Raw genomic sequence first — 20,366 nt, forward strand, 5'->3', positions numbered from 1 at the left:
AGAGCCTTATCTTAAGAGTACTGGTTTATTCCCATAATCGCCCAGTAAGGTAGGTTAGCATCCAAGGCATCCCCACAAGCTTTATGACTGAACAGGTTTTCGAACTCAAGAAGTTTCACCATCCAATGCTCTAGTCATCTACACGTTCTTTCAATCATAACCAGTGTGCCAGGTTCATGGGACCTAAAATATATTTCTTCAGGCTATCAGGACGATACACGTATTCTTCCTGCGCGAATCAGTGAGCCACGCCAGTATCCACATCAGCAGCACTGGAGTCGAAACTGAATTGCAGTCTCATTTTCTGCTCCCATAGAAGGTAATAAAGCAAACCCGCACAGCCTTGGAAGCAGAAATGTGATCACTTTCACAGCCAGCACTCCCTCATTGCCTTTCTAAGATTTTTTTCTGTGGCACTGGCAGGCTTTCTTGTCAGCAGGGAGCTGGGTAATGCTTCTCTTCCTGGGCCTTTAGTATTAGATTCCCTCACAGACCTCTTTGTGCTCTGGCCTCCTTTTTAACAGAATGGTTGCATTTATCGAGCAGCAGTTTCTACAACAGTTTGTTTGAGTTTCAAGTGAGTGTGTCCAGATCCACTGGAGCATGATGGTTAATTAGCAGGCTACAAATCAGCTTGAAATTGGACAAGATATGTGATTTGTGGGCTCTTTAAATTGCTTTTTTATTTGCAAAGTTTATAGAGGTGCCATATTCTGAGCTAATACATTTTCTCACCTAAAGAAACAATCACCGTAGCAATAAGGACACAATGAAACTGTGGTCAGATCTAAAATGAAGCATACTGAGAAAATCCCATCTAGGCCACTCAGCCTTTAAAAGGCTTTTTAAAATGTAAACTAAAACAAACTTTCCTGTAACTCTTAGCATTACAGAAATGCTTGGCCTGTGTATGATTGTGGGCTTTTTCTGACTAGGCTCTTGGGCCTTTAACAGCAGCAGGCCCATCTGAAATTCAACAAGTAAGGCTTTCCTTGTTATTTTCTCAAGAGAGAGCCAGTGTGGTGTAGTGGTTAAGAGCAATGGTTTGGAGCGATGGACTCTGGATAACTGGGTTTGATTCCCCACTCCTCCACATGAAGCCAGCTGGGTGACCTTGGGCTAGTCACAGCTCTCTCAGCCCCACCTACCTCACAGGGTGTTTGTTGTGGGGAGGGGAAGGGAAGGTGACTGTAAGCCGGTTTGATTCTTCCTTAAGTGGTAGAGAAAGTCAGCATATAAAAACAAACTCTTTTTATTCTTCCCTGTTGGGAAAGCTATTGCCCCTTGACTGACTACTTGTCATTTAGCTGTTGAAGATACATACACCAGGCCCATGAGGAGGAAATATATGGTAACAATCATCTAGGCATTAAGGAGAGGGCAGTTCACAACATCCCAGGAGCCATCTGCCTGGGTTACAACAGGCTTTGGCCCTTTGGGACAGAAATATCTAACCCTGGCTGCTAAGTGGGTGATTCTTCCTGTGCAAATCAGGGCAACTCAGCAAATCAGAAAACAATTTTAAAGGCGAAAACCTATTACACATAGGACACGTGCATCAGGTCAGGCTGGACCTGTCCCAGGTGAAAGTTCAGAAGGCAAAGAGCTTCAGGTCCTTGCCCTTTTCCCAGTGTCCCTTTCCTACCCCCTTGCTGCCATGTCTAATTTGATTGCAGTATCCATGAACATACTTTCCCCCCATTCTTGAACTATGAGAGGAGGCATAGCTCAGCAACAAAATATCTGCTTTGCATGTAGAAGGTCCCAAGTTCAATCCCTGGCATCTCCATTTAAAAAGGAACAGGTAGTAGGCCATGTGAAAGACAGTACTGGACTAGATAGATCAATGATCTGACTTAGTATAAAGCTGCTTCAGGCATTTACCCAGAAGGGATACTCTATGGCCTGAAAATCTTTTACTCCTAATCTTGGGACTGCGGTAGTTGTGTTTTTTCAGGCTGTATCCAAATAGTATCTTTAGCTTCCTCATGACAGTTACAGCAGTTCCTCAGGAACAGGTTTTCTTGGGAGGTGATAGGCTTTCCTTCTTTGGAGGTTTTTAAGCAGAGGCTGGACGGCCATCTGTCAGCAATGCTGATTCCGTGAACTTAGGCAGATCATGAGAGGGAGGGCAGGAAAGGTTGTGTCAGTACTTGGCTCTCTTGGCCCTTTCTTACATGCCCAGGGAAATGCCGTTCATCACTTTGGGGTCAGGAAGCAATTTTCCTCTAGGCCAGTTTGGCCAGGGATCCTGGAGGTTTTTGTTTTTTGCCATCTTCTGGGCATGGAGCAGGGGTCACTGGGCGTGTGGGGGGGAGGTAGTTGTGAATTTCCTGCATTGTGCAGGGGGCTGGACTAGATGACCCTGGAGGTCCCTTCCAATTCTATGATTCTATGATTGAGGGGTGAAAAACAACAGAAGAATTTGCAAATTTTGGTTTTACAACCCTCTGGGGATTGTACATAGCAGGAATATAAGATGAGAAGTCTACCGATCCTTCCAAACAATCCTTCCAAGTCTACCAATCCTTCCCCCCCCCCATTTTGTGTTCATTTGCTGTGCCTGTTGTGGGAAGATCACATTTCCCCAGCACATAGAGTTGACAAATGAGCTTTTCTGTACATCGAGCTTGTCCACGGAGATGATGAGCTCTTGACAAGATGGTGGAAGATCCATGCTTTGCTTTTCTGTGTTGTCTTAAGAACTTAAAAGCAGAGCAGGGGCATTTCAAGTGGGGAGTTTGCTTTCCCCTCACAAACAAGGATTCTGACAGCGCATTCCTGAAAGGAATGCCTGCACCGGGCTTAGGAGGCAACACAGTGGTGTTGCCTCCTAAGGAGGTTTTGGCACCGCCGAAACCTCTACCTGGCGTAAAAAAAAAAAAAAAGCAAAAAGCTGGCATATCTCAACAACAACAAAAGGGGCGTTCCTGAGCCAAAACGGCTCAGGAGGCTGACTAACGTCGACCCCATCCCCCAGCCGGCGCCAGAACGCCCCGGGAATGCCTCAGCCTGTGCCGGTGGCCAGAGGCCAGCGGGGGGGCTGCAGCGGTATCCGGGCCCAGCGCTGCCGTGGCGGCGGCCAGGGACCGGCGTCCGGGCCTGCACGCCAGCGCTAGGGCCACTAATGCCAGCGTGCGCCTTCTGGGCACCGGCGCTGTGGGCCCCAGTGCCAGTGGAGGCCTTTGTCAGACTCCTAAGGACTTTGGTAAGTGCCGCCAGCACATTTCAGGAATGCGCTGTTAATCAGGATTAAACTACTGAGCCCTGGTTTAGATTTCCAGTTTGTGAGGAGGAAATGGGCACGGCTACAAGTTGGACTGGTCATGGCTGAATGAGTAAACGGATGTCTGAAAACAACCTCAAGCCCCAATAGGTTGTCAGCTTAGACCACTCCTGAGCTGATGTTCATAAATCAGCAAGTTGTTTCTCCAGCGCATGAAGGAAATAATTCTTTTATGCTAATATCAACAGAACAGGCTGCTGTTAAAGACTTGATGCCCACTTTAAATCCTCCACCCTCCAATCTGTAACCTGTAGGAAGTAAGAGCTGCTTCAGAAGTTACAGAACACAGGGGAACATGGGGGCTTTCTCCCATGTTTCACCTAATTGTCCAAAATTTTAAAAAAATCACATCATTTACCATGGGCAAACTTCCTATGCAAAGACATTTTGCCCATCTCCTTATAACATGAGATGTGAAATTTCTATTTTGGATGATACAGAGAAGTGTTTAGAGTACATAAGGAAAGCACTAAATAAATATTCAGTAAATAGGAAGCTGATTCCTATCTAACTATACAATTTACAGTACACTAATATTAGGCTACACCATAAATATAAATCCCTACAATGCAGCCAGTTTATTTGGGCAAATTAGTACATAGAAATGATCCCACAGTGCATCCAGTGCAGAAAAGTTCCTATGATGCACATAAGGAAACCTACACAGGATTGCCTAGATAGAAATTCTAAGGGTCATTTTGTTTGTTTGTTTGTTTAAAACATTTATACTTCTCTTGGCAAACTCGAGGTGGCAAACAAAACAGCAAAAGCTTCAGGACACAGACATTAGAAGTTTCCCACAAATTAAATCCAATACATAATTAAACACAATTAAAAACCAATATACCGAGCACAACAAACCCAAAACAGCTTCCCTTCTGAGAGGGATGAGGGCTTTAAAGTTGATCACCAGCAGTTTGGACTTAGCCCAGAAGTAGAAAGGCAGCCAATTTGGTGATATAGGACCAGGTCTTAGGTCTAGGAGTGCATCCAGGCTCTTAACGTGATCTGCTAAGGCTAGGAACATAAGAACATAAGAAAGGCCCTGCTGGATCAGACCAAGGCCCATCAAGTCCAGCAGTCTGTTCACACAGTGCCCAACCAGGTGCCTCTAGGAAGCCCACAAACAGGACGACTGCAGCGGCACCATCCTGCCTGTGTTCCACAGCTAAGCACTCTCAACCAGCATCACCCCAGTCTTGTCTGGATTAAGCTTCAGTTTGTTCACCCTCAACTGCTTGACCACAGCCTAAAGACACTTGCTTTCACAGCTGCCTCTGGAGGCTTAGTTTGTGATATATAAAGCTGGTGTTATCTTCATATTGGTGACAAGCCGCTCCGGAGCTTCTGATGATCTCAGCCAAGGGTTTTACATACCGATTAAAGAGCATGACATCTTTACTACAGAAAGGACAGCCTACCAACCCACTGCGCTACAGAAGCCAGGCAGATCAAAGCTTTCATCAGGGTCAAGTTTGGGATCAAAAGAGGAATATTATTGAAGAACTTTTGGATTCCAGAGCAGACCCATCACCACCCACTCATTTTTTAATGAGTCTTCTTGATATTCTTTTTGAGCACAACTTTTTCCGTTACCAGGAGGTTTTCTTCTTACAGATCAGTGGCGTTTCGATGGGAGCAGCCTGCGCCCCATCGATTGCCAACATTTTCATGGCTCGCTTTGAAAAGACGTTTCTCTTTCCTTCTGAGGTTTTTGCCGCTCATGTTTTGTGGTACAGGCGTTACATTGATGACGTCTGTACCATATTTTCCAATGGTAATCACTTTCAGAGCTTTTCTTCTTGGGTTAATTCCTTACATAACGCTTTGGACTTTTCAGGTTGCATCAACACACACGAGATTCCCTTCTTGGATGTCACCATTTTCCAGCTTCCAGATAATACCTTAGCGGTCAAACCGTTTACTAAACCCACAGATGCTGGCTTTAATTTACATTTTTCTTCTTTTCATCCCTTACACTTACGTGTAAATCTACCCTTCAGTCAATTTTTACGCATTAAGAGGAACGCATCCAGGGAACAAAATTTTCTTGCCGCGGCAGACATCATGTCCTCGAAATTTCAAAGAAGAGGATACCCACCTGAGGTCATTCGACGATCCTTTAATAAAACGCATTCCAGATCTCGTGCTCTCCTTTTGGGCACAGACAGCTCTACTCCGTCCACTCTCAATCTTTCTAAGCCTGACTCTAGAGTTGTAGCTTCCTTACAATATTCACACCTGACCCAGGATATCAAAAAGATCTTGATTCGCCACTGGCATCTGTTGAACACCATTCCTGGTTGCTCTCAACCACCCATCTTAGGTATGAGAAGGACTTCGTCCATTCGGGACATGCTCATAAAAACAGATGTGTGTCAACCTCAAGGACCATCTCAAACTATTGGCCACCACAAATGTGGCCACTGCTCTATGTGTCCCTACAGTTTACCTATCAAAGTGGTCCATTCTACCTCGCCAAAATTTTCTTACACTCTTCGCCAATTCAGTAATTGTGGTACCTCCATGTCTGTGTACGCGGTTCTGTGTCCATGTCGTCTTATGTACATTGGTTGCTCATCCCGTCCAATCCGTCTTAGGATCGGTGAACACCGTGCGCGAATTCGCACACGGAACTTGGAGGCTCCACTTGTACAACATTTCTTACATGCACGCCATGCTGATACAGACCTACTCTTTTTTGTTCTTTGGCAGTTTAAATCTAAACCTTTTCATATTCAAGATGCCAAGAAAATACTCTTGCAGCAAGAATCTCGTCTAATTTATGCTTTTCAGACTCTTATTCCTAAGGGCTTAAATAATGAGTTTGATCTGTCATGCTTTATATAATTGCATTTTTATTCCGGGGTTGCTTTGTTGCATAAGGGGCAATGTCTCTTTAAGAAGCTACACTGGCAGCTATATAAGAACTTCCTTCCTGTCAGCTCCCCACCGCGATTCCTGTACAATGCGCTATTGAGTTTCATTAAGACGCATTTTGGTAAGTTTCCTTTTGCATTAGAGCATCCACATGGATTTCAGTATTGTATGTATTTTATAAGTGACATTGTAATATTTTGCACTTCACAGCTGATTGTCTTTTTTTTCCATTGGAGCTGAAGAAAGCCTTTTGAAACGCGCACCAGCGACTAGCCACGCGTTCTCCTCTCCTCTCCTCCTCATGAACTTTCACCGTCCTTCTCACCTGTTGGTCTTTTTGGACTTGCGACTGTACCATCCCAGACAGTAGGAGGATTTGCCCCGCCCCACCTTTTCAGCTTGTTGCACTGGGGGTTACTGTCTGAGCCGCTTATGCTTGTTATTTTCTCATGTCTGCATGATGTAATGCTTGACTTTGTTTCATTTACATGATGGAATGTTTTATTTCAATATAAGTTTGTGTTGCAATTCCAGTTGGATTTCATTTGGAGCCTTTCGTGCTGCTAACCTCCAGGTACTAGCTGGCAATCTCCTGCAATTACAACTGATCTCCAGCCAATAGAGATCAGTTCACCTGGAGAAAATGGCTTCTTTGGCAATTGGACTCTATGGCACTGAAGTCCCTCCCCTCCCCAAACCCTCCCCTCCTCAGGCTCCGCCCCCAAAACCTCCAGGTATTTCCCAATCCGGAACTGGCAACCCTAATTAGTGGCAACTGTTCACAGATATCAAGCTCCACCCCAGCCTACGTTCAGACATTGGAACATATACATAGTGCCTACAAACATGCAATGGTACTTGCATAAGGCTTTTTCTATGAGACTGGAAAACCTGAAAAGAAAAAGATCCCAATTGCGTGAAGGGAGCTGTATGTGTATACTTATAATATGCTCAGTGCACTCTTTTCATGTCTTCCAGTGAGCATAGGGCAGTACTTGGCACCACAAGCCTGTTCTCCCCGCCACACACACTCATTTGACACCTCACAAGTTCTGTTTGCCTAATATATCTTCACCTTCTGCTAACGTATAAACAATATTAAGTCTCACACAGCTTTAACCAAACACACAAAAGGACTCTGTTGCCAAATGTACTGCTTAAACCCTTTTTGAACCCCAGGCCCAATGTATGTGTACTTCACGCTGGGAGGCATTGCAGACCCTGGGCTAGAGGACAATAGCCCAGTATTATTGGGAAAACGCTGGCGGTGAGAGAAAGCCTTGAGCTGGCTGCACTGACCGCCTTTCTCAGCGTGATTTACGCTCTCTGTTTCAATGTGTCCATGTGTTCCCTGCAGGGCCGTCATCCATCTTGCCTGAGAAAACAGCCTTGCCCATCTGGGATTGCAAAACTCTCACATGCTCCTGGGCAGGCTTTCATTTTCTCTCCTCGCTGAGAACGGGGCCGAGTGTAGGCCGAGCCTGCTGACTGCTGAGGAAGCACAGATTGTGCTGTTCTGGTGTTAATCCTCTATACCTTCAGCAGAATATCACACTCAGACACCATTCATTTGAGGCTGCTGAAGCAGGGCTTCAAAAAATCTAAAATCCCTGCCAGAAAGCATGAAAAAGGAATGAAAGGTTGCCAGGTCCCTCTTCTCAACCGGTGGGAGATTTTCAGGGCGGGGTTTGGGGAGGGACTTCAATGCCATAGAGTTCAATTGCCAAAGCAGCCATTTTTCTCCAGGTGATCTGATCTCTATCAGCTGGAGATCAGTTGAATTAGCAGGAGATCTCCTGCTACTACCTGGCAGTTGGCAACCCTAGGAATGACAGAAATGTGCCATCAGACAGTCTGATGACTGAACCATGTTGCTCTGAAGAAAAAGCCTGTGTATAGTGAGGAAAGACTATTAAGGGGAAAATCTGGCGTTCCATACTTGACAGCTTTGCAGTATGTTGGCCCTCCAGGCCTGGTATACTAGGGATTACTGGAATTCAGCCACTTAGCAGTTTCACTTTGGCTCTTTTTTAGTGGCCAGTTAATTTTCCTGGTGTTCCATTTGTTGTTATAATAAAATTGGTAATGTACCTTCTTCGTGGCCTCCCCCTCATGATAAATCACTGGGGATAAGAATGGGATCCTCCTGAGGCACACCGAGAGGTTCATTCTGGCCTAGAGGAAGTAGGAGCCAGGCTGAAGCAGCATCCCAGGCTGTGTGGAAATCACTTCAGGGAACTTGCGCTCAGTGAATTAAGGCACCTGACACAAAACTGCCGTTTCTCAAACCTGCAGGAGATGCTGTGTGGTTGCTTGGTCTGTTGCCTGCATGAAGTCCTGCAGAGATGCATGCTCGCATTCCAAAACGCACTCGCATGCCAAAATGCACTGGCTTCTTAGGTGAGAGCGGCAAGGTCCCATAAAGCGTGCTTGGCAAAGGAGTCCCTCTTGCTCTGAGGCCCAGCTGGTCAGATATCCTGATCTGCAACCAGTACATATTTATAGGCTGCAAGACGACAGCCTGCTAATCAGAACAGCTGACAAGTGCCTCTCGTGCAATGTAAAGTCTGTTGAGGATCCTGTGAATGATGGGTGTGCCTGCCTGTTTAGAAAAGAACACTGCTGACTTTGTCGACCATATTGAGTGAGTGTGAACTAGCTGCCTCCAGAAATACAGCAGAAAATAAGTCAGTTTGGGGGCTGCAAACCAGCTGGACCACCCACTCCAAACATGCCTCATATGACAACAGAAGATACTGTTAACCACTCTGAGCCGCCTGTGCAGCAATATCCCACTAGTCAGAAGAAGGTGACAGGGACAGTTACCATCCATGGTGTTCTATTCATAATAAAGGCTGGCTGGGGATCAGGGTTTACCATCATCTCATCAGAGACTTACCAGCAGATTTTTCTATACAAAGGCCCGGAGAGCAATCGGGTACAAGGTACCTGTGAAGTTGAAGCATTCCACGAGGCCTTGTGGCTGGTGATTATTCAGTGCCCTCACACTAGTCTTCTTAGCCTGGACTGGTTTGACCCACTGAGTATCACATTTAAAGGTATCTACCAAGGCCCCGTGGCGCAGAGTGGTAAGCTGCAGTACTGCAGTCCAAGCTCTGCTCACGACCTGAGTTCGATCCTGACAGAAGTTGGTTTCAGGTAGCCGGCTCAAGGTTGACGGCCTTCCATCCTTCTGAGGTCAGTAAAATGAGTACCCAGCTTGCTGGGAATAAAGGGAAGATGACTGGGGAAGGCACTGGCAAACCACCCCATAAACAAAGTCTGCCTACGAAACGTCGGGATGTGACGTCACCCCATGGATCAGGAATGACCAGGTGCTTGCACAGGGGACCTTTACCTTTACCAAGCTGATGACTCAGTATTGGACAACTTTCTAATACAGTTGGTTTGCTGAGGAAACTGGGGCATACAAGCATCTTTGTGCCTCAGTGGTCCGAGGCTCAACCACGGCTCCCATCCAGATGAAGCCCACCATCTCTCATGTTTGCTTCTAGGAAAGACTGATGCTGAACTTGATCATCAACTGTCACTGTCAATGGTCTGTTTTGTTTTTAAGCCTAATGGATTGTGGGAGTAGATTTATCCTCAATCATCTTGCAGCTGCCCTACAGATTTTCAATTTTTCAACCTAATATACTCAATTCAAATCAATAGTTCCAATCAAAGACCATTAAGCAAGCCATGCAATTCCTTTTATTTAGACCAAGAAAACAGAGAGCATCACAAAACAGTGTGCAAGTTTTCAAGATCTCCAGAACATCAGGCTGGATGCTAAAGTGTGTGTGTGGGGGGGGTTATTTCAGGCTCAGGATTAAAGCTTCTTGTGAGCATCTTGTGCAGAATGTTTTGGGGCAAGTCACTGGCTCATCTTAACTTACTCTACAGCAGTGGGGATCCTTAGGCGAATTGTGGAGCCCTCTCTGCTGGGACATGATCCATATACTGTCACCATATTTTTTGTGTGTGCTGCTTTCTGGAAGGACCTGCTCCTATTGTGCATGTGTAGAGAGCAAGGATCCATGCCCCCTCACCTCTCTTTGCAAAGCAAAGAGGAACAACAGGTCAATGAGGCGAGATCACTGTGTGGTGGAGAAGATTATTCCATGGCGCTAACCTTTGGTATGTTCCTCATTATGGTACACCACATCTTGCTTCGCTTATATTTCTGGGGTTCTTGGCTTGACCCTTTCACAGTAATGAGGCACCAAACCCACAGTAATTCCCAAGTCTAATGGAGAGGTCAAGTTCAGACTATTTCCAAGTGTGCTATCTACCCCACTGACTCTCAAATATTACTTGGGAAAGAATTGACAAGCCAACAATCAAGGTAGACATAGTGGTTTGAGAGCCCCAGCATGAAAGGTCTGGAATATATTTAGGTATGGCTTAACATATGGCTGCCACATTCACTTGGCACGGTTATTACAACATACTTCTAATGATGATGCTTCAAGCTGTCACTTGGTTACTTAACATGGGGAGCTGACAATTTGGCTACCCCAGATCCCTCTCTCTCTTATCACAAATGCCTAATATCAGAAGCAGAGTTAGATGCACAACCCTGGTATTCCAATAAACACAGTTTTCCCTGAGTATATGAAGGTGAATTCCCACCCCACATGCACAGAGGTGCAAGACTGGATGCATCATTAAAGGTAACAGTTGGTACTGTTAGGGATGCCAGCCTCCAGGTGGGACCTGGGGATCTCCCGGAATTACAGCTCATCTCCAGACTACAGAGTTCAGTTTCCCTGGAGAAAAGGATGCTTTGGAGGGTGGACTCTGTGGCATTGTACCCCACTGAGGTCCCTGTCCTCCCCAGGCTTCATACCAAAATCTCCAGGAGTTTCCCAAACTGAATCTGGCAACCCTACCCCCCATCCCCCACAGGTGGCCAGTGGGGACCAGGCAGCACTAGGTACTTACTACTTTAGGCCTGTTATTCTCAATAACACAATCAGACATATATGTGTCAGTGGCAGACATTTTACAAATGGTGTCAAACATAGCAAAAACTAGGGTAGAAGTTCACGTTGTAAGAAACAAGGGGCTGCTGGCAAAAGCAGAAGTTCTGCATAAAGTTATCCCCTCCTCCAATGCCAAGACTTGGATCCAGCAGAGCTTTTCTGTGGGCAGGTTTCTGCCCTTGGAGCACAACTTTCTTGCCTCCCCCCTTGCCCTCCAGGCCAAAATGCCCCCCAGTGTTGTTCCTAGGAGTCCTCTTCTGTTGAGTATTCAGAGATATAGGATGCTTTAGAAAGTTTAGAGCTTTGTTCTTTGTTCAGATACTTTGCCTGGGTGCTATGATCTATGCCGAGACCCTAACTCTTCTGCAAAGGGGCAGTACAGAGTTTGCTCCATCTCAGGTATCTGTCTTGTAACTTACTTAGACTGGTGTTTCTGTATTCCTTTCCTTAGATCTGTACCCATTGGGAATGACAGCTATTTTCCATGTATGTGCTCTAGTTTAACCTGTAGTAATAAAGTTTCTTTCCTGTTTATGAAAGCAGACTGTGATTCAAATCCTAACCACATGCCTAGATCACTTATACTTGCTAAGAACACATATGCACAGGGGGGCTTAAGTAATTGCAGAGCTCTGCCCTTTGTACTAAGAAACATACATAGAAACACAGAGCTGGAAGGGAACTCAAGAGATCTAGTGCAGTGGTCGGCAAACCGCGGCTCCCGAGCAGCATGTGGCTCTTTGGCCCCTTGAGTGCGGCTCTGGGCTGCAGGATCGCAGCCGCCCACCCGAGAGAAGCCACCTTCCCTGGGCACGGAGGGCGCGGAGGGGGGGCTGGCTTCCTTCGGCGGAGGATCGGGGCTGCATGGCGCAGCGGAGGAGAGCCTGGCGTCCCTTCCCCACCCCGGCCGGGCTCTGCACGCACGCAGAAGTCCCGCAAAAGTCCTCCGCCTTTCCGCCAGCCCAGAGCCGCAGCCGCCATGCTTGGGGGGGCGGGTCTTTGAAACGTGCTGGCCCGAGCACCGGGAAGAGGGAGTGAGGCCCCGATCCAGCTCACACACACACTCCCCCACCTTCCTCACCTGCAAACTCCAGAGCGTCGCCCTCGTGGCCTGCCCTTCCCTTCCACCGCTGGAGAACGCCAGCAAGAGGGGAGGGGGGGAGGACGCCCCTCCGCCTTCCTCCTCCTCTTCTTTCTCCTCCTCCTCCTCCTCGGAGGCCAAGGCACTGAGGAGGGGCGGACGGGTGGACGGCAGGCCAGCCGGGGAGGGAAGGAAGGAAGGAGCCCAGGCAGCGGCGAGGAGGAGGAGGAGGTCGAGGCCCGGGGGAGGAAGCCATGTTTAATTCATGCACATTTTCCCCATCCAGATTCTCAAAACTCTGCATGGGGGGGGGGTTATAGGCCATTTATGAATGGGAGGTTTTGCCTTGGATTTGCCACTCAGATGCACATTTTCCCCATCCAGATTCTCAAAACTCTGCATGGGGGGTTATTGGCCATTTATGAATGGAAGGTTTTGCCTTGGATTTGCCATTCAGATGCACATTTTCCCCATCCAGATTCTCAAAACTCAACAATAAGCCCCCCTGCAGAGTTTTGAGAATGCAGATGGGGAAAATGTAGTGTTTGTCGGTCATTGTCATGATTTAATTTTATGGATACCTTACTTACAATTTATTTTTTATCAATAAATAAGATCACTATTAAGTATGATATCAAGTTTTATTCAGTGTACCCATAGTTTAATTAAGACTTTAAACTTTAATTAAAGTTTATTAAGTTAATAAACAGTGTACCTACCTATATAGTTTAAGTTTAAGAAATTTGGCTCTCAAAAGAAATCTCAATCGTAGTAGTGTTGATAATTGGCTCTGTTGACTAATGAGTTTGCCGACCACTGTAGTGCAACTCCCTGCACAATGCAGGAAATTCACAACTACCTCCCTCCCAACTCCCCCAGCAATCCCCTGCTCTATGCCCAGAGGCAGACTTACCAATGTACCCCAATGTACTGGTTACATGATAGGTTGGATTTTATTACTTGGGTTGGTGGCACGAAGTACACTTTTACATGCAGGCAATCACACAACACACATGTGAAAACACACAGACCCAGGGCGGGTTTGTAACACACACACCCATCCCAAGGGGGAGGCAAGAAAGTTGCACTCCGCAGGCAGGAATCCTGCCCATGGAAAAGCTCCAGTGCAGTGGATACAAACCCACATCTTCCATTCTGTTACCACCATATCCTGAGTTATCACACTGAACATTTCTCTGCCACAAGCCCCAGCATCAAATCATGCACTCGGGGCAGAAAAATTACCAATATTTCAGGATATGAAGGTAAGTTATAATACGTACTACAGAGGGGGGGGTGCCTTTTCAGTGGCTGCCAGGTCATTCTGCCCTGCTTTATATCTACTGCACCTATTACTGCTCAACAGTAGCACAAATCACGCTTCACATGGTAAAGTCAGGACAGCATCATATCAAATTCTCCTGGTGAATTTTCATTTGCGCACAAGCAGGCCAGTGGCTCAGTATCTCTTTTGCCTCTGTTGGGCATCTGTCTGTGCACTCATCTCTGTCCACTGCAGTAAGTGGAACTTCTACTGAAGGTAGGAGAAGCAGATGGGCCATTACAGCACAGAAGCAGGAGACACAATTTCTAAATGACGTTTCACTTCCTAGGAGCAATTAGAGCCAGCATGGTGTAGTAGTTAAGAGTGGTGTTTTGGAGCTATGGACTCTAACCTGGAGAACTGGGTTTGATTCCCCACTCCTCCACATGAGGGGCAGACGCTAATCTGGTGAACTGAGTTGGCTTCCCCACTCCTACACATGAAGCAAGCTGGTTGACCTTTGGCTAGTCACAGCTCTCTTAGAGCTCTCTCAGCCCCACCTACCTCACAAGGTGTCTGTTGTGGGGAGGGGAAAGGATGGTGATTTTAAGCCAGTTTAATTCTTCGTTAAGTGGTAGAGAAAATCAGCATATAAAAACCAACTCTTCTTCTTCTTCTTCAAGAGTTGGCAACAACCTTGTTACATTACATTAGAAAGCTGCTTTCCATGATAGAGCCTAAGCTAAGAACTGGAGCCCCAGAAAGCTGCTATTTTGGAATAACCCTCACCTTGCTTTTGTTGTCCATGGTAATAGCAATCTGCATTCTTCTTCCTCTGCGGAAAGCTACCAGCTGATCCATCTCTTCCTCGCTGATGTCTGGGGCCTCCCCTGGGCTCCCAAGACACTGTGATCCCAGTTTTTCACTAACAATCCGCTTCCCCTAGAAAAGACAAGGTGAGAATGTCATAGTCCAAAGACATGAGTAGTTACCATTCACGTATAAAGGTACATCTTTCTAGTGAGCGTGGGCACATGTAAGTCTTCAATAAAAGCACCAGACACCAAATTCGATTTGGGCAGGTTTCTCCTGATGGTTCCTTTTTATGCTTTTAATGATTTGTTCATTGCATTTCATCTCTGTTTTTTAATGATGGATGTATCGCTCTAATTCTTACATTCTGTAGGAAGCTAATGCTTTTATATTTAGTGCATAATTTTCCTCATTCTGGGCCTCTGCTAGAGCTGAGTAAAGATCACCTACGGTAATTCCCATCAGAAGAAAGAGCTCCTTTCAGACCAAGTCATTTCTCCTCACAGGAATTGTTTTTCTGGCTGAGACAGGCATGAGTAAGCAAAATGTAGCAGAAATGGTATGAATGTCATTCTGGGTAATTGCAAATCTCACTGGGTTTAGATGGCTGCAACAGAGGGCTTTAAACTAATTGAATTTGTAGGCTGTGTTTCTCATAACGCTCAGTTCTGCTCTAGGGAAATGGATGCATGGGTGTGACGTTGCAAATTCAACATTAAAAAAAGACAAAGCCAAAAACTCCAGGAGGAGGCATCAGATAATACGCATCGCCAGAAAGAGGGGAAATGCAACACAGGGCGAAAACGCACGGTCTCTTTAGCCTCCTTTATTCCCTGTTTCAGCCAGGATTCAGCCAGGATCGAACGCATGCGTTTTGCTGAATGTGCGTTCGATCCTGGCTGAATCCTGGCTGAAACAGGGAATAAAGGAGGCTAAAGCGACCATGCGTTTTCGCCCACAGTGTTCCAATCCAACCAGTTGCACATAAATGTGTACCTCTAATAAAGTGAGGCCATATCATTAGAACAATTTAGTAGTATCCAAGTGGAAACAGGATGTAGGGTGCAATCTAAGAACACTTTCCTATGAGGAAGCCCCATTGGATAAAAGGGGAGTTCTGAGTAAACCTGCTTAGGATTGCTCCCATGGTACAGACTGAACCTTCTTCTCACACCTATATTAACTGTAGATTGCATGCAAAAAATGCTGGTCTGAAATAGCTGCGCCAGTAGAGCCTGATCCAATGCGCATTGTGCATTGCTCAATGGGACTTACTTCCAGTGAATGTGCACAGGATTCGCAGCCTTAGATGAGCCAACACACCTAATCAAAGGGAGTGCCAAGGAGGAGGAGAACACTGGCACTCTAATAATGCAACACCATGAAAATAAATGAGAAAGGGATTGTAAAGCATTTTTCGTACTGTGGACTGGCCCAACAGTGACCAAGATAATAATCAAACTGAAAACTCCAACAGCTTCTGACGTGCAGCACCTGTATTAGTACTGGTGGACAGATTTTTTTAAAGCCGAGGAACTGAAAAGGCTTTTATTGTAACCTTTCACACTACTGTGGCTTCTCTGCATTAATCAACCTTCTTGGGCTCTTTCCAGCCTTTGATGGGTCAGTTCTGATGTTAGGTAGCTGAATCCAAACATAATGCATAAGTCAAGGATCTGCAGTCACTTTGTTTAAGACGACCTTACACAGTTCTATACGATTCCCAGCTCACACATCAACACAGTGGTGGAACACAGGCAGGAAGGTGCTGCTGCGCTCGTCTTATTAATGGCTTCCTAGAGGCACCTGGTTGGCCACTGTGAGAACAGACTGGTGGACTTGATGGGCCTTGGTCTGATCCAGCAGGGCCTTTCTTATGTTCTTATGTAACACATCCTAATAAGATGTGCTGTTTTGGTTCCCACTGTGAACAGAGCAGCTGTCTTCATTGAACTGTCCCCCCCTCCCAAGATGTCTAGAGAGCTTTCTGGAATGGCTGGAGTGAACTCAGGATCAGATCTGGCAGTAAAAGACTTGCTCTCACAATCTGAGAGCAAGTGGCTTCTTTTTGATCATGGAGTTTGATATTCAGGACAATGATCCCTCAGTAGCTAAAGCCTGCATGTTGTATAGTGATTACACTCCCATAAAGTTTACAGTCCAAAGGCTGATAATACAAATAAAATTGCAGTTAATGTTAATGAAATCGTCTTCACTATATACGTTATGCTGTGTTCATTGTGTTGTTTTCTAATTTTATAATCCAGCTTTGTTATATTATCTAGTAGATGCAATATACTGTTACACTACATTGTTCTCCCAACTCCTGCTTTACTTTCTGTATTATATTGTGCTTTTAGTGCAATGTTCTTTAATTTTGCTCACAATTACTATGGGGAAAGTATGGGTACTATCAGAGCAATCCAGAGAGGTGAATGGTCTTAGGAGCCGGCATGACCCCTACACCGGCATTAGTGCCACTTGCATTTGCTAAATGGGCACTAATGCTGGCGCAGGGCCACGTACACCAATGCTGGGTAGCCACACGGCAGTGCCATGCATGGCAGCATTTTTCTACTGCAAGGGCTTGCACCATTGCCAAAGGGGGCATTCCTGGGGCAGGGCTGACTTTAGTCCACTCCCTGAGCACTTTTGCCCCGGAAACACCCCCTTTTGCTGGCACAAGCTTGCACCAGCAAAAGTGGTAGCGCAGCCCCATGAAACTGAATGGAGCAGTTTCCCAGGGTTTAAAAAAAATTACATTTTGGTTTGCACCGCCGGGCCAGCAAGCCTCCCAGGAGATGGTGCGGTGGTGCTGTCCCTGGCCACCCCGCAACTACCCCCCCCTTAGGATTGTGCTGCCCATCTTCTACTGCCACTGCATTGCTTTTACTTGTAATCTGCCTCAGGTCTCAGTGAGAAAGGTGGACTATAGACGAAATAAATAAATACACGAATAAAATTTCAGGTGAGACTAGAGAAAGTGGTCTGTGAATGGCAAATCAGTCAAGGCCAATGCATAATATAGTGAGTAGTACTGAGGTGGGGCACGAATCTCATTGTGTGACCAGTGAAGAACTGAGTCCAGCATGAATCTGAGTGGATGTTTTTGGGTAAAACATCGCTCAGTTTAAAAAGGCTGAATAATGCAGTTTGGCACCAAACATCATTAATACATTCTTTAAGATGTTCATTATTATTTATTTGTTTACTTGCCTTTCTATGGGAAATCAGCACTCAAAGGGACTTCAAACATAAACAACACACAGGCTACATTCAAATGTCAAGAAGAATGTGAACAAACCACTGTAAATTTTGGAGACCCCTCTCTTCATGCATCAACCCATGACTGGATTTTTTTTTTTGTCTTGAACTAACTACAGATTGGTGTGCTGTTTGAATGGGTGGTTTAACAAACAAGGGTTCTGACCCAAGGTTTAAACATGGGTTGTTTAAACAAGGTTTAGAAACATGGGTTGACAGCAAGAAAAAACCATGTAATTTGTTGTCCAGTTCAAACATCACAATGAATTGTCGTTACTTCTAAACCAGGGTTCCTCTGTCTTGCAATGGCATGCAAGAGGAAGAAGAAAGGCACACAAGTTCAAGATCTTTTGAAGATCGTTCTTGGACTGGTCATCTGAATGCAGTAATAATTCATACAAATATAACACTGATGTAATAGTTGGATACATTGTTAGGGTTGACACTAAACAAACAAAAACAAGCAAAGGAAACTGGAAAAGCATCAGGATTAAAAATACAAAGTCACCAAAAATTAGAAAAAATTGTAAGTATACCATTTCCCTTGGTGAATCTCCAGTGGCAAGCATTTTACGCGACAGGTGTCACCACAAAGAATGCCATGCTGCGATATCAGCAGTAATCAGAGAGCTTTCTCCAAAATAGATTTCATTTGGATAGGAAACAAAGTTCCTTGCGTTTCTCCATCTTTATGGTACATACTGGATAGCCAGCAATTCCTCAGTAACAGGAACAATGTGCAATTAAGAGAAGAAGAATTGGTTTTTTATATACTGACTTTCTCTACCACTTAAGGAAGAATCAAACTGGCTTACAATCACCTTCCCTTCCCCTCCCCACAACAGACACCCTATGACAGGGGTGTCAAACTCAATTGTTACGAGGGCCCGATTTGACATAAATGTCACTTGGTTGGGCCAGGCTATGCCTCGCCAGCCCAGATTGAGAATGGAGGGGTGGCTGCCCCCTCAGCTGGCTCATGGGCCGGATAAGGTATCTCAAGGGGCCACACCTGGCCCTCAGGCCTTATGTCTGACACCCCTGCCCTATGAGGTAGGTGGGACTGAGAGAGTGTGACTAGCCCAAGGTCACCCAGCTGGCTTCATGTGTAGGAGTGGGGAAACAAATCCAGTTCACCAGATTAGCCTCTGCCACTCATGTGGAGGGGAATCAAACCCAGTTCTCCAGATCAGAGTCTACTGCTCCAAACCACCACTCTTAACCACTACACCAAGGAGAAATATAAAGTTCTCCAGAAATCTGCACAGGATGCTTTGAAAGTCATGCCTTCAGTGAGTGTGTAAGAGGAAGAGGAAGTGGACACTGGAGTTCACTGAGAAAAGGAAGAGCTACACAAGGATATTTTGGGCTCTGATTGCCTGCCTAGTTTCTGAGCTTTCTCCACATCATGTGCTTTCACATATTTTCCCTGAAATCACAAATGCTAGATTCCAAAAAAGAAGGATTTTTGAAAATGCCATCATATTCTGAGATAGGAGTCAGACTTTATTACTTCTGTGAACTGCTCAGCCAAGGAAGTTTTAACAAACATCAAACCACTGATGACAGTTGCTGAAGAAAGAAAGGCATGGCAGCTGGAGAAGACTTTGTGGCATTAAGCCACAAAGACTGAACTTTTCAACATCTTTCTTGATTTTGTGGTGCCTAAACAAGGGAAGGAATGTGGAACAGAAATGCTGTTGAGTTAAATATGTATCTTATATTAATATAATCACTAACAAAATAATAGCACCTCTGGAAACCTTCTTAGGCGCCTTGTCTTGCAGCTCTATGTAATTGCTCTGGAGTGTCACCACAAATGTTAAAGACTCACCTTGGCCTTATTGTCCATGGTAACTGCCAGCTGCATCCTCTTTCCCATCCTGAATGTAAACAAATGGTCTGCTTCCTCGTCATCTTCCTCCTCCTCACTACCAATCCCAAAGCTCGAGGCTGCAGAACAGCTGCTTCCCCGTTTTTCACTCACTACTCTTTTCTCCTAAAAATGGAGAAGATTATCAGTTCATGCCCACTTTTTATGTTCTTTCGCATTTATAACAGAAGAAGATGAAAAACTATGAAAGTGTCAGGGGAGATTTACAACACCCTTTTTGTCAGTGATACAAATACCTTTCCAGAGAAACACTGAGTCCCTTTGTTTGGTTTGCACAGCATCCCATAAATCTGGAAAAATACACCATACACTTACAAATCTGACATTTGACTAAAATGTCAAAGGATTGTGAAACTGATAGAACCATAACTGTGCGGGACTTTACTGCCCAGGGATAAACTACACAATAGAAGTGGTAGGCAGTCTTGCATGGGAGTTTTTTTCTTTTTTATCAGAACCCCCTTGCTCTCATGACATTTTAAATTTACAAAGGACAAGTGTGTACTCAGGAATTTTCATTAATTATGTCATACATCATCTCTGTTAAGGGGTCCTGAGTATGTACTCTGCTTACTTTAAAACATAAGAAGCAACCTGCTCGATCAGAGCAAGTTCCATTGAAACTGCAATCCTTGGCTCACTTACTAGGGCAGAGAGTAAGCCCTAGTAAGAAATGGGAAGGGTTATACCCAGACGGGGAGGGCAGGATATGAATAAAATGAAAAATAACTAAATAAATAACTAAATAAATAATAGAGCATGAAGGTAAGGGGAGCTAGGGCCTTCTTCCCCCTCCCCTTCACTCCTTGCTGCCTTCTTTCCTTTTAAGAATTTATTCCTCAGACCAGTTTAAAAAGTAAAGGTCCCCTGGGCAAGACCAGTTTACATCTGGCTAA

At 45.4% G+C, this 20,366-nt stretch overlaps 1 protein-coding gene across 1 annotated transcript in view; it reads right to left on the reverse strand.

The window, feature by feature from the left end:
* CCDC9B (coiled-coil domain containing 9B) overlaps window positions 1-20,366 on the reverse strand; it is a 65,571-nt gene that overhangs the window by 30,044 nt on the left and 15,161 nt on the right. Inside the window, exons 4-5 of the mRNA XM_056851872.1 lie at window positions 19,411-19,575; window positions 14,289-14,441 (exon numbers count right to left, since the gene is read on the reverse strand). Coding sequence (XP_056707850.1) covers window positions 14,289-14,441; window positions 19,411-19,575 — 318 coding nt within the window. The remainder of the gene's footprint in view (window positions 1-14,288; window positions 14,442-19,410; window positions 19,576-20,366) is intronic.

This window comes from Euleptes europaea, chromosome 6 (assembly GCF_029931775.1).
Source record: "Euleptes europaea isolate rEulEur1 chromosome 6, rEulEur1.hap1, whole genome shotgun sequence".
Classification (NCBI taxonomy): Eukaryota; Metazoa; Chordata; class Lepidosauria; order Squamata; family Sphaerodactylidae; genus Euleptes; species Euleptes europaea.